We start from the raw sequence: 14,710 nt of genomic DNA, 5'->3' as shown, positions 1-14,710 counted from the left end.
AAAACCTATCACTAACTTGATTCCATTCAAATTGATGGGAGAAAATACTGCAGCCGTTTGTTTTCATAATGTTGAAAACTGCTTGATATTGAACCTTTCGAAACACAGCTGCACTAAATCTCATGACTATCCTAAGAAAGCAGAACTTTCTTTTCGCATACAGGCGAGGCATGTGATAGTGACAGGCAAGCTCCGAAGTCAGAACGCTGCTGAGGCATGCAAGCACCAGTCCAAGTGGCTCAGACACAGATGAGGCAGTGTCCTCTGCCCTCTCACCCAAGCTCCTTGAACTTCAGCCCTTCCAACTTCTCATCAGTGCCTTCCTCTCAAAATCTGAACATTTGCTCAAAACATTCCTTTCCTCCGCCTGAAGTTTCTCTTTTCTTTGACTACCTTCTGTTTCGAAACTTTGTCCTTCAGTTATGAAGTGTCCCGCTGATACTCAGAAATCTCCTCTTGGCCATGGCAAGGGTTAGGAGAAGGACCTGCCATGACCCCTTTGCTGCCCGTTATCGCTAACTGTCCAGAAATGGATTATGAAAGCACACTTCTAACCTTAAGCTCTATCTGAGATTTGAACTTGTCATTTACTTCTACAATTAATTGATGTATGGCTAGACTTTTTGCCTACCTCCATGTGTATTTCTTTTCCTGCATGGAAAAGACATGGCGTGTGCGGACCAGAGGAGTCAAAGAGCAGAAGAAGCCACTTGCAGCAGAACAGCGACAGTGTCCCAGGCCCCGCACCACCTCTCCCCAGCAGCTGCGAGGACATCCATAATCTTAACTGCCTTGTGTAAAAAATGTCTCCTCGAAAATCTGAAACAAATGTCTGCTCCTTCCCTTGCTACTTCCCCTCCCCATTTTGTACAGATACCGGTTTCTTATGTTGAAGTTGCTCAAAGACCTGCATGGTAAAGGTGCCTCCAAGCACCTCATTAGAAAACAATCCCTCCACCAGCCCCACACATACAAGGCTGGCCTCGTAACCATCTTTCGGGATTTATTTAACTAAAAATATTGTTGGTGCTAAGCTCAAGGCCATTTATGGGCAAAACGCTCCCTGAAGTAAAAACAACAGAACTTGATTGCCAGCTGGCAATCAGGCCACTTGGCTCCAGGCTTCGCATAGCCATGAAGCAGGCTGCAGCAGTAACACTTCAGCTGGCTTGCTCCAGACGGTGGTTACCAGCAAAATGAGCCAAACTGGCCTTCCTGCTCTTAGGCCATCTCCAGGGAACGCCGGGCACAGGCAGAGAGGGGTACAGAGGGCTGCCATCCTGGCTGTGGGTGGCACACAGCTATGGGGTGTTTTACAAATCCTCCCCAACGTGTGGCCATAACCAACTCTGGAGCAGAAGCCGTGCAGCTGTAGCTACCACAGCACTGGACTCGAGTTTGGAAACCTTCCAAGGAAAGGACTCTGTGGGCTCAGACTTCACATGCCACTAACGAGGTTATCATGCAGGCAGGTTCTGGGCGCTGTGAAGTCACACTGTTACTTCGATTTCTTGTATGCAGGAATTCTGCTAACACTGTCTGCTGGTGAAGTGCTCGAGAAACACTCAAGAAAACAAGCAGGCACTCCTCCTCCTCGCCACGTCTACCAGTCAGGATTCACATCAACACAGCTCTGAATTCAAAGCCTTCTTTCAGGGGTGACTCTGAGGCACTTCAGCACTGTGAACTTTAGAAAAGTTGGGTCTCTCAGACTCCTCTTTGAAATGATATAGAATTAAACGATCTTTACAAATGTAGCTTTTTTTCCATTGAGACAGCACAGCCAGAAAAACTGTCAGTTTGTGTTAGAAACTGCAAATGACCAGTCTGGGAGTTTCTGAAGGACACCTCCACATGCAGCTGTGCTGGGTGAGGAGATAGGGAAGTTTAATAGCAGCCCTTTGCCCAAATGTAGCTTATTAGCATTTAGTATTTATGATAAACTACATGTTACTACATCTGTGGCTATTATCTTTAAAAAAAAAAAAAAAAACACCTTTTTACCTATACTTTATTTTCCCTTGCCTGGCTGCAACAATTAGCACTAATATTTTAATGTCCGAATTCAACCCAGGTTGAATGCACAGTATTTATCCCAAGTTATGTGAAAAAAAAATGTGCCTTGAGAACCACTGCATATGAGAACTTCATAATAATATCCATGGATAATTACAATAAATGGCTTGTCTGAAACACCCATAGAATAGGAACTGAAGCAAACCATAGCAATCTCTCTCCCTCTTCCACCCACCACACAACCTCGGCAGCTCTGCTCTTTTACCCATGACCGTTAAGGATGTTTTCTGGCTCTGTGACAGCATCGTGACTCAGGTCATGAGAAGTGTCAAAGATGCATTTCCTTGAGATGGGAAAAAGCAACTGATTTTAACAGCCCACAAAGACTAAGCAAAAAGAATAAGCCAAATCAGCATATTTAAGGGTAAAGATAAACCTTTTAAAAGATACAAGTATATTTTATTTCCAATCTTAATGCTTACGTTTCTTTCCATAAAGTGTTTACATTTTTCAGACTACCAAAAATGCACAGTTGATTTAAATGCCTTACTTAAGAATAATAAACTCAAAGACAACAAGAGCAGCACCCATTTACTGCATAATCAATCACCGATCATATACACAGGGAACCTGATCCAGACTGCAGGCACAAGGGATCTGTCCTGGATTCCCTTTCAACAGCACCAGTGACTGTGCCCTTGGAGAACCCACCGCCAGGGGAAGCCGAAGGTGTCTGGGCGCAAGCTCAGCAGGTCCATCAGATAAAATGACTGTTCCCACAGCTCCTCTCCCATTCCTTTCCCTCGCTGGTTACTAACACAGAGCTTCACATGGTTTCACCTTCCCTCATTCCAAACTTTACTGTTCACGTAACACCTTCAATGCTTAAAACCTCCTCCTTTAGCTGATTATGGTCTCGAAAACCTCTAGATTCTGCTTCCCCACCTTGTGATCAAACAAATTACAGGCTCGTATCAGGTGGGCAAAGCTGCTTTTTGTCATTTCACTGATTGCAGCTCCCTCAAGCCACTTACATTCCTTGACCCACCAAGTTTCTGGACCATGCTGTCCCCGCTGTACTGGACCTCTCTTCTCCTGACCCATTCCCAGCCCTTTTCCTTTTGCCGCTTTAGACGCAAACACCGTTCACAGAACCACAGAACGGCTTGGGCTGGGAGGGACCTTAAAGCCCACCCAGTCCTGACTCCCTGCCATGGGCAGGGATGTCACCCACCAGCACAGGCTGCCCAGGGCCCCATCAAACCTGGCCCTGAGCACCTCCAGGGATGGGGCACCCACAGCTTCTCTGGGCAGCGTGCGCCAGGGCCTCACCGCCCTCTGAGTGAAGAATATCCTCCTAACATCTGATCTAAATCCCCTATTTTAGCTTAAACCCCTTGTCCTATCATTATCTGCCCGAGTAAAAAGTCTCTCTCCAGCGACCATTCAATAAACCTTTCCTGCATCAGTCCTTCAGTGACCAGCTCTTTTCAGCAGCCTTGTTAGTTCACTCTTACTGCTTTTATTCATTTCTCCTCCAGAACACAGTTCAGCTCTGCAGGCGCCCAGCTGTATGTATACGAGTGTACCCAGTCCCCTGTCACACAAAGCACAGAGCGAAGCCATAACGCAGGGGAGCACACTCCTGCTGGTGCATCACTAACACTGCTATTTACCAATTTCCAGTTGGCAAGTGCTGCAAAACCCCATCCAAAGAGATGCGTAAACTGCAGGACGTCTTCATTACTCACGATGCATGAGAAGGAAACACGCTGACTTGCCTTTTATATACCTGGTTAACTGGTGAGGTTTGCAGATGGAAAAACACTGCTTTACTGTAAACCAGGAGGAAATAATTGGTGGAACTATTAATATAATAATAGAATCCAAAAATGTAATGTTATTAAATCATTTGCGGAGAAACTCTTAAAAATCTGGTTACCATCTCCTTGGACTCCCTTACTACATGCCTCCGACAACACTTGACCCTACAGAAATTGTCTTCAGCTTGATGTTCCCAAGACTGAAATCATCCATCTTGACAGGAAAACTTCAGTGGGACACTCACATCTGCGGTAATCCAACTCCTCTCTCCTTTCCACCTCCCTTTCACCTCTCGATCCATCTTTGACATCGCGGTCTCCTGTGTACTACCTATTACTTCCCCTCTGCTTGTCTACCCACAATCTTTCTGAAACAGTTTGCTTTGACCACTGCTTTGGCATTTGCTGTGCTAAATCACTCAGTCATATATTTTTACACTTCATATGTCAAGAACTGCAATTCCCTTCTGATGTCAGTCTCTTTCAATTTTCGATTTATCTGGAGTACTTGCAACTTCTTTTTCAAACGTAAAGCAAATATACATTTGCCCCAGTCTCAGATCAACACTGTTTAAAAAAGCCCACTTCTGAAACACTTTATGCACAGACGCGAACTTTCCTCATGACAGAATTTATCAGTCTACTTCCCTACTTATTTGAAGGGAATGGATCTTTTCCTTCCACTTCAGAAACTATCCAAAATATACCACCCACTTGTTTCACTTCACTGATTCTCCATCCATTACCAAAAAAAAAAAAAAAAAAAAAAGGCAGCTAAAGCCACAGCTCACTTACAAGCAGCGGGCTGCTGCCAGCACCCAGCCGGTGCTTGGGGCCAGCTGCTCCCACCTCTGCCCAGCTCTGTGCGCAGGCTGGGGCCGTGGTGAGAGCGGGGCTCCGGGAGGCTCCTGCCTGCACCCCCAGAGCCAGGAGGTTTAGCACAGCGAGGTGGAAGTCACGGTCTCTGAAAGTCGCTAGCACAAAATTTCCAAGTGACTTGTTTATTTTTTACCAATTGCCTTCAGCCTGGACGGAGCCTCCAAAGGCGGGCACGCACCCGGTGGAACCGCGGGCGTTTCAGGCACCCCCCCGCCCCGAGGCTTTGCAGGGTTCCCGAGCAGCTCCGTGCCCGCCCCACCACGACGAAGCCCCATCCCCAGGACACCTCCAAGCGTCCCGCGCCCACCGCACCGCAACCGGGGCCCCTTCAGCGCTCGCGCGGCGCCGCGACCCCTCCCGAGGCCCTGAGGAGCGCGGAGGCTGCCCACGGACACCCGGCCCCGGCCCGCAGCGCCGGGCTCGCGTCGCCCCCTGGCGGGCAGCGGCTGCCGGCGGGCCCCGAGCGGCCCCGAGCGGCCCGGCCCGGCCGCCCCCCGCCGGGAAGGGCCGCCCGGGCCCAGCCGCTGAGGCACCGCGGGGCGGCGGCGGGCCCGGGGGAGCCGAGGCCCGGCCCGGCCCCGGGCACCGACCGAGAAAGGCCTCGGGGCCGCAGGTGGAGGCCGGGCCCGCCGAGGGGGGAGAAGGCGAGGCGCTGCCCGCAGCGTTTGGTGCAGCCTCCGCGCCTGCCCCGCCGTGCTTCGAGTTATCAGACGGTTAATTTGCTTTGAAACTATTTTTGTCCGCCTCTCTCTAAATAGGTGGTTTCTTAAGTGAGTGTTGCTTAAAGGAAACCAATCTGTTTTTCAGGAAGGGCTGATGATGTCAGTCCTTTCAACTCCGCTTTCCCATAAGAATTCTTCTAGTAAAAGGAGTTTCGCTCTGGGAAATAGTGAAAAGTAACATGAAAATATTTAAAGCATCGCGGAGCGCATGTTTATCGAACTTCCAGATTTATGCTTGGATTTTAATCACGTTGCGATCGCAAGGAGGCAAAAGTGAGAGGAGAACTTTTTTTATGTTTAAAATTAAAAAAGATTTTCCAGTGGAAAGCGTGCTACACTAAAATATTGCTAAAGAGCTAAATCCAAGTCTGAATGCAATATATACAGAGCAGCATGTTTTTCCATAACTCTAGATTTATGCACTGCATTTCAGCATAGGTATTAAATTTAAAACAGAACAACTGTGTATTATGAATGGTCTTTCGGCAAAACTGTCCCGTCCAAATAAACACTTCAATCCCCAATTAAATGACAAGACAAATTCAGAGAGTACTGTATTATTACTGAATGTTTTAGTAGGCCTAGATGCGTAGCAAAAGGTTCAATGTACGCACAACTTACTAGCTTGTTCTGATTATGGAAAATCCTTCAATCAACAGCAGAAACCTCTGGGTAGAGCTAGACAGACTTTAACTTACTGGTGGTGCAAGGCGTAATGTCAATAGCATACCTGAAATTTTTAATTTGCAGAATGAAAATAATAAGAGTTTTATAGAACTTTCAGTTTTCCAAGTAAAGCATTGCATTTTTATGCCTAAATGCTATTGCTATTCACATACAGATATCCTGGAGATATAACAGGGGATAAATCTATGGGCATGGTCCTGCTTTAACCAGTCATCATTCAATGCACACCATGTACATGTGAGGCAGCTGAGTACCACCATCCTCATTTCATGCAAGTTAAAGGGTCACATAAGGCCATATTCTACTCTAATGTCTAGCCCCACAACCAACTGATGTTGTAACAGTCTTGCAATACTGAAAGCCCGATCCCAACCTAATAACTCAGGTATTACTGACAATGCTCTCTGGCAACTCAACACAATGACAAAAATATAATTTCATGGGATTAACAGGTAGAATAACCCACACAAAATATGTGCTCGTAATAAAAGGTGCAAGGAAAAACCTCTTTATCATCCCCTATTTAACAGTTTGCTTCATTCTGCTAAAAAAGAACAAAGCCAAACTATGATTCACTTGGAAATGAAATCATCCCCACCCCCAATAAAGGCTTACATTGTGTGGGTAAACAGTTTGTAGGGGACTTGGAACAAAATGTAAATAGATTGCTTTGCTACTATATACATAGCAAATAGTTTCATTTTGAAGCTAGGAGTTAAAAAAAACAAGTGAGAAAAATATTACAAAGTCTGAACTCTGAAAATATTTACAAGAACAAAAGCTAATCACAAGTTAACATCAATGGAGTATAATTGCTAATCAAAAACGGAAGATAACAAACCAGTATTTTGCTCGTGAAGTCCCTTTTTTTTGGCCAAAGGTTGTAGCAAGGCTATTGTAATGGAAACAAAATAACAGCAGAAAGATTAACAGCAGTTTCTGTTGCTTAAGGCTTATTGAACACTTCTGTAGATTGCGAACGATCTAAGAGGAAAATCATGATGTCAAGACTCCGCATTAAAAAATCCTCCAGAAATAGAACCAATTTTTCACAGCCTCCTGACTCCATCACTAATCACAAGTTTGTGCCCGAGTACTGGTGCTCTCCGGGACACGCTCACGGGGTCTGTGCTAGTATTTCCCTTACAAACAGCTGGGGAATGACTAAGTAACTGTTAGTCTTTCTTGAAGAAAACTACAAACTTTAAATAATTCCACACATAGGGAACACAGAGTTTATTATTCTTCTTTTACAAAATAGAAAGCTGATAGACAAAATCAGCTGAATTAAAATTTACCAAGGGTCACATAGCAAGTTAAAAGTAAAGCTAAGAATTAAACCCAAAGCTGCTCTTTACTGTTCTGCGGACTTGTCTGCACTCCTGTCACCAGACTGCCGTAACTCCTCCAAACAATAATTATTTCACATTATAATATGATAAGGACCTGTTACAATCTCTGTAAACCCATCTTAGTTCACAAATTAAAATAATTACCAGAGTCTCTGGCTAATCCAGCTGCCACACACACACACACACAAAATCCCTCCACTGAAAGCCACAGTGCAACTCGGTTGTTTTTTTTTCCAAGTGGATGATAAATGGGTTTTTATAAAAGGCATATAATATGGTTCAATATCCTGCCTGCCATCAGTTAGGTAAACTAAAAGATTATTGAAATGATTTTACCAAATGGATTATTTTAATCCAAACATTTCTTTTTTCTTTCCTTTAAGACACAACTGTTTTGCTTTGAGTCTAAAAACTCTTATTTTCATATAAAGCACCATGGTGCTCTGGATTACCTCATTTAAACAACAACATGTGTATAATATCCTACAGTTATTACATACTCTTATGCCAAGCCTGCTAGGTGGACAGGAGCTGCTGGTGTTAAAAGAGTAACAGCTGACCAAGAAAGTCACTTGATCTACAAGACACAAAGTTCTCTCTGTTTTATCTGTCCTCCAAGTATCAACAAGATCTGTCATTCCCACAGCAGCATATATACGTGTGTGTGTACGTATAAAAATATGTACATGCGCTTTTTTCACATCAACATTTTTCACACGATTCCCACAACTTCCTTATGTAAAATTTTCATATGAAGGCTTGCAAGTTACCACCAAACAGCCTCAGCACATCGCCAACTTCTACTCTTTGCAAAAGCAATGAACATAAGCTGCACGAAGTTCTTTGGAAGCCAAAGTTACCTGCCTGCCTTAATTTTCAGTTCCATAAGCAGCCTTCAAACGCAGCTAATTATTTAAATAGAGCAGTGATGTCTGCAGAGGGATCTTGAAAAAACTCTGATTTATTATATTTCAAGACATACACTTGAAAGCTGAAGCCTTAAAGCTCTTGAGACACATTCATACATCCTGCTCCCTTTCCCTCAGTAACACCCTGGCCCATGCACGTCTTTCTCCCACCAGCAAACCTGCCCATCACTGAGGATTCTGGAGCAAATGAAATCGATGTTTCTTTTTAAAAAATAAAAAAGTGTCAAATCTATTCAAAATGTCAAATGTATCTAACAGTACTGTAAAGGCCACAATTTACTGCAATTTCCCTTGACAGAAAACAGAATTGGTTGTATGAAAGCTATGCAAACTGATAGTTCCTTCCCTCCTCTATGTGATGTCAATAGTTGGAAGGGATTGGATGTGCTGCAGTAAACATTTATTGCAATCCCAAATCTGTTTCAAACATGACATGCTGAGCTGCTCTACAATAATGAGAGAGAAGGAAACTACAATGGTAGATACACAAACATCTCCAACGAGGAAACTAGAGAGAACGGTTTGGGTGCCTTCCAGTGGCTCCAGGCAGAAGAGCATGGCTCCAGAACAGCTATGCAGAAAACCTGGTTTAGAGATGTCCACAGGAGAAAACACAGAGGCTTCTTCAGAGACTACTCTGGTCCCCTTAATAATCAACAAGCCATAAAAATGTTCCTTTCATTCAGAAATCTCACAAAGGTTATCTCTAGCAGTAAAGACGTTGACTATGACAGCACATAATTGGGGTTTCGCAAGCACTTCTAATCCTACTCATAATTAGGGAAGAGGAACTGTTCCTTGTGATTTTTAATACTTTAAGACTGGAAAAGTGTGGCTAGCCATCCCAAACTGGTATTTAAACTTTCACTTTGATGGAAGCTGTGACTTACTCTTATTAGAAAGGAGAGGTAAGTATGCAGCAAATTCTGAATCCAAACAAGCCTTACAGTTAAGGCTTCATCAAAGAAAAGGGCAAAACCAAGCATGTACACCACAGGATTTAAGATTTTTAAGCTTCCAAAGATTTTTTTCCGTTTGTACATTAATTTATTTGTCACATTGCCAAAAAAAAAAAAAAAAAAGGTGGTCAAAAATCTGTCCTCAACTTCATATTCCCTAGTTTTCACATTTCTGTTTATTGCAGATATCCAGATGTGCTTCATGATCATCCACGCAGATGAGCAGTAAGAAACCTGAAGACCTCCAAACTTTCAGTTTAGAGTAGAAATTATTAACACATCTGTGGTAGCACAATTTACTTAAGTAGGTTGCAAAACTAGAACTATCTTTATTTATACTTTGGCTCATTCTTATAACACCTGCATACCCCACGTATTTTTGCATAGCAGTTGCAGCTCCTCACTTTATGAAACTCCGTTTTTAGTGGCATTATCTACATGGGCAAACAGAATGAACTAAATCAATTCCTGCAATATGCAGTAAATTCAAAGCTTCTGTTTTTCAGGTTGTTAGCAAACACTACTTTACTGTGAAGCTGGAAGACTAGGTTTTTAGGTCAACAACTCCAATGGTATTTAGGAACCGAACCCTTGTGTGTCAGGCAGAGGGAACTGAAACGTTTTGGAGGACACGGGCATTAATGACACAGAGGGAAGGTTCTCCTGACAGTGCAGGGGGTAGATGAAAAAGAAAGAAGGGGTTTACCATGGAGTGGTGAGCCAGAAGGACTGCTTGACAGGCCTGGAACAGGGCTACAGCGTCCTCCTTGTTTAGATGTCAGCTCTTGCTCGATCTCTTCCAGCCCTGCGCTCTTCTGGAATCGGCTCATGCGGTTCACCACGCGGGGGGACATGTGTGTTCGGACGCAGGGCTGTCCGCCGTACGGATTGATGGGGAAGACATGGGAAGTGCCCCGCAGCGTGCTGACCACAACCCAGCGACAGTCGTGGCTGAAGGAGATATCTTGTACCTAGAAAATTGGGACGTGAAATGGAAATATGGTCATCCATGCACACACACCTCAGAAAGGAAATGGACTAGCATGTTTTAAGCACAAGCCAAATCCTAATTGGAAATGTTAATAAAAAGACTAAGTGTTGGCAGTTACTTGATTTTTTCTCACAGACACCGACTGAACCTTGCTGCAGTGCAGTACCCAGTTCCAAACCTTACGCGCTTTTCAAAATAAATATTCTGAGATTTTTTTCTTTTAAACAGGCCTGAACTTATCAAAACATCCCAGGATGCAAAGCACTACAGAAAGCCACAATAGCTTGATGTAATTTTCAAATAGAATTTAGTTCTAAAAAGAGTTGGGAAATCATTTCAATTACATGTTTTGTTATTTGCTTGCTTATTTTGATTTTTAGAAACTGCCCACAAGGGGGAAAAGGGAGGGATGAGAACAAGAGAGACATCTCATCCCTGGGCCTGATTTCGACAAATACTGGCAACCAACACTGTACTTAAAGTTAACAGAAAAACCATGTCCTACATATCATGTAACTTAACCAACCCCAAATCAATGGCCAGGATTTTCAAAAGCTGTCCCTGATGGCCTCTAATCCTGCTACTCTCGGTTTGTCCCTCAGTGACACTACCATCCATCCAGGTGTCCCGTGAGTAATACTTCTGGTTTTCTGGGTTTAAAATTTTGTCAGGATTAAACTTAGTAACTTCGGCTATTTCTCTACATAAAATCACTCAATTTTACAGATAACAAACTTCATTAATCAGCTATTAAAGTCCCAGGAAAGAGCCTAGTTAGATTTCTTCTTCTACCTATGAGTTCTTATCCACCACTTGAGAAATGCAACCATTACTTGTAGCTTAAAATGGTTGGTCTTGAAGCAAATACAGAAATACAGTTAAATATTTTCTATTATAGTTACGCCTTGCATGGATCTCAGATATGAAGCCCAGAAGGACTTCATTCTCTTCTGAGTGTGCTTTACGTAACGCTTTGATGGAAAGCAAATTCTTGCTCCTTGAGGAATGCTTTAAAAGCGAGATTAAACTTTGTTTCCAGCCCCATACTGGCAGACAACTCAAGAAAACAAGTAGTCTAGGTTAAAATGATTTATCATAGAAAAAAATCCTAAACCAATTCTTCCAAAAATGTTTTTAAAGGTAAAAGCTGACTAAAAAGAACTACATACAGAAGTGGGATTTAACACGGCAAACATATAGATGAAGGATTAGTTTTCATTATATTATTAAACAACATAAACTAAATAAAATTCTTTTAAGATTTCACTGAAGCCAGTTTTACAATACACTAGGTACTCAAATTGGAGTAAACACTGATAAAATCTTGACAAATATTCTAGAAATGCATTCCAGCTATTCCAGACAAAAGCAGCAAGTATTCATCAAAGTGCAAGTTTCCAACTGAGCCCTAAAGCCTTTGAGATAAAAAAAGGATTTAAGTCTTGTGACTTGTGACAAGATATTTGGCTGACAGACTGTCACTGCACAAAATGCTTCATCAACATTACCCAGATAAACTAAAAAACAGTGCTACACACCTGCTCTTTTCAATTACGGTGACATATCCAAATGATCTGCTAACGATATGGCTGAACAATCTCCCTGAAATCTGACAGCTTTGGCACTTTCAGTGATTCTGCTCTTACTGACATGAAGTCACAGCACTTAAAGCTCCTCGTTTGCCTACAAAGTGTTTCACCTTAATAGATTGCTCAAAAAGGATTAGAGACCCCACGGGGATTAGCGGGAGCCAAAAAAAGAAACCCCAAAGCTGTGGAGTCTGAGAAAAACTATGGCACCAAGAGCGTTTAAATACCTGCAGTTTGAAGAGGGGATTTCTACCAGTCAAAATCAAACCTCCCAACTGCATACAAATTACCATTCTCCGTTATAATAGAAAGATCACTAATATAATGAAATCATTAAGCCTACCGGAATGCATTTCCAACCCTAATTAAGGCCCTATTTTTAATCTCTAGTAATATCAAGAATGGCCACATCTGTCTTTACACGCTGACACCTCTGAACACATCCCTGTTTTCCGACTATTTGGTACTCATTTTAGATTTGAGTTTTCAGCTTCCCTCCTGATCTCCCGAACTGTCCATCCCAGCCTCAAGGAAGAAGCTTTTCTCTTCCCTTCTCCTTCCTCCGCTGACTCGCTCCGTGCCTCCAACACCAGCTGTTTCTATCTCGCTTTATCGTTTCATGCTCCTTGCCAGAGAGCCTCCTGCCCTGAAAGCCTGGTGGTCTGAAGGGACCTTGCCCATCTCCCTGCAAACTGACACCTCGGAGCTGCCTTCACAGGGCAGGCACACACAGGGGCCCGCCGGTACTTCCATGGACGTCACCGCCCAACTCCTTAAACCACTGTTGTCACTCACGTCTACCCCATGGCCTCTCACGTTTTTGGTAGAGCATTTTAGAGGACGTTTCCATGGGATGGTGGAGAAAAAATCTGTATCTCACTGTACTACGTAACAGAAATGTATGTTGCCATATTAATACTCGTTTTCTAGTATGCATCTTTAGGATTATGTTGTTTAAAAAAACCCAGCACAAACCCATCTGTGCAACACAAAAGAGCCCTTAACTCCTCTTCAGCAGAACTGGGAGAAAGCAGCGGAGCAGGCTGAGAGGAGAATGCTTGCTACAGCATTCTCAGAAATCACTTGAAAAATCAGCTGTGTGTGTCCATGAAAAGAAAATATAAATTATCACATCAGACTTGCTATTATCCACCACACTGTTACTGTACATTGCGCAGAGTTCTTGACTGCTTCTAGTATAAACAAACTGCACAGTGGCCCATTAGTGGTTTTCAAGTTTATGCTAAGCGTTGCAATTTATTGCTGTCCTTTAGGTTAATGTACTATTATTTCATGTATTTATAATATATTTCTGGATTTGTTGTTAATTATGATGTAATGTTTAGATACCGAAGATCAATCAAGACCCCACAGTGTTTACAGATATATGTTAATAAAGTACAAAGTACACTAGATCTCTCATGATGTAAAGTTTACTCTTTAGCTCAGGGTCAACCTCAGATTTAATACTCATGTCTGTATTCCAAAATTTAATCTGTCTGCGCCAATAACAGGAAATACAGATCTGTGATTTTGCTTAACTCAGGAATATTTAAGATACTTTAAATTGCAATATCAAATAGTTTTGAGGGGAATACCAGCGCTTTCTCTTAGCTTTATGACTACGTCCTCCTAGGTTGTGAGCTGTTTGGTTACTTAAGGTTCGATCTACATTACTTGACTCCCCGAAAGTTTTAGTGAAAACCCCGGTACCTCAAGGTCCACGTTAGGAATACCAAAGCCTTTACCGGCCCAAAAGAACGCGCTTCGGAGGACTCCAGAGTGTTGTAACAGAGCGTGTCCTCAGTGCTCCTATGGCCAAAGCAGGTATTCTGTGACTCCTGCTGTACACAAATGTTGTCCTTCATTTATGGAGTATTCAGCTTGCTCCATGAATTCCAAATAGTGCAGATGTGAAATAAGAATCCCCGGTCACACTGCTTTGGTCCTCCTCTTGGAAATGCTTCTTTGGAACTCCATTAGCCTACCTCCCTGTGCTTGTAAAATCCTTCAGAAAACTCCACGAAAACATAGCTTCTGTGTTCAGAGTCTAACTGAGACAGTGGGGTAATGTAACATATGGACTCCTACAAGGGTATGTCGTGTATCAACTGCTCTAACTGAAGAGCAGCTTCGAGGACTGTACAAACCAAAGCGTTGTTTCTGATATTATGAAAATCTGGAGGAAATTATCTGAGCCTAAAGCTTCAATGACGATATACATTTACTTTTTATACATAGGAAATCTATAGATTTTTGCTATCATTCTTTATTCTCACAGTTTCTCCGAATTTGAATATGAAGTTAATTAGAATATAATCATAAAATTTAAAAAAAAAATAGTTCAAGCCATAACTGGGAGAAAACAAAACAGAAGCAAGGGCAGCACACACAAAACTTATTTTAAAAGCAGTGGATTAAAATGGGATAGTCAGAGGTATGGCTGATTACACAAGGAATCATACGGGACAGGCAGTGACCTTGTTTACCACGACTCCTGGGAATGACTGGCAGCCCATACCCTGCCTCTCGATTTCATCGCTTCTGGAAGTTAATATTGTACTAACTTGCTGCACAACACTTACATTTATGCTATCACTTGCTTTCTTACAAAGGAAAAGGAGCTGTACTGGGCTATCACGGTACCTATAGGGCAGAGGCAAGTGATGGGAAGGAAGGGGCTGCAAAGCCCCACACTGATGTGCTGCTGCTCGTGTCCTCCCCAGGCACATCCCCTCCTGATGTGTGTGCAGAAGGCGATAG

General features: G+C 43.0%; 1 protein-coding gene across 17 annotated transcripts in view; it reads right to left on the bottom strand.

Annotated features, from left to right (window-relative positions):
- Window positions 1–14,710, bottom strand: part of BCAS3 (BCAS3 microtubule associated cell migration factor) — a 357,411-nt gene that overhangs the window by 234,192 nt on the left and 108,509 nt on the right. For all 17 annotated transcript variants that reach the window (XR_013941294.1, XM_080563583.1, XM_080563582.1 and 14 more), the window contains one exon: window positions 10,074–10,338. Coding sequence is in view for 16 of the 17 variants with exons in the window: in XM_080563583.1 (XP_080419709.1) it covers window positions 10,074–10,338 (265 nt within the window). In the remaining variant the exon portion in view is untranslated. The remainder of the gene's footprint in view (window positions 1–10,073; window positions 10,339–14,710) is intronic.

The sequence above is a fragment of the Anser brachyrhynchus genome, assembly GCF_964034855.1.
Source record: "Anser brachyrhynchus genome assembly, chromosome: 20".
NCBI classification, from domain to species: domain Eukaryota; kingdom Metazoa; phylum Chordata; class Aves; order Anseriformes; family Anatidae; genus Anser; species Anser brachyrhynchus.
The sequence above is the reverse complement of the archived record's forward strand: the minus strand, read 5'-3'. Positions and strand labels throughout refer to the sequence as shown.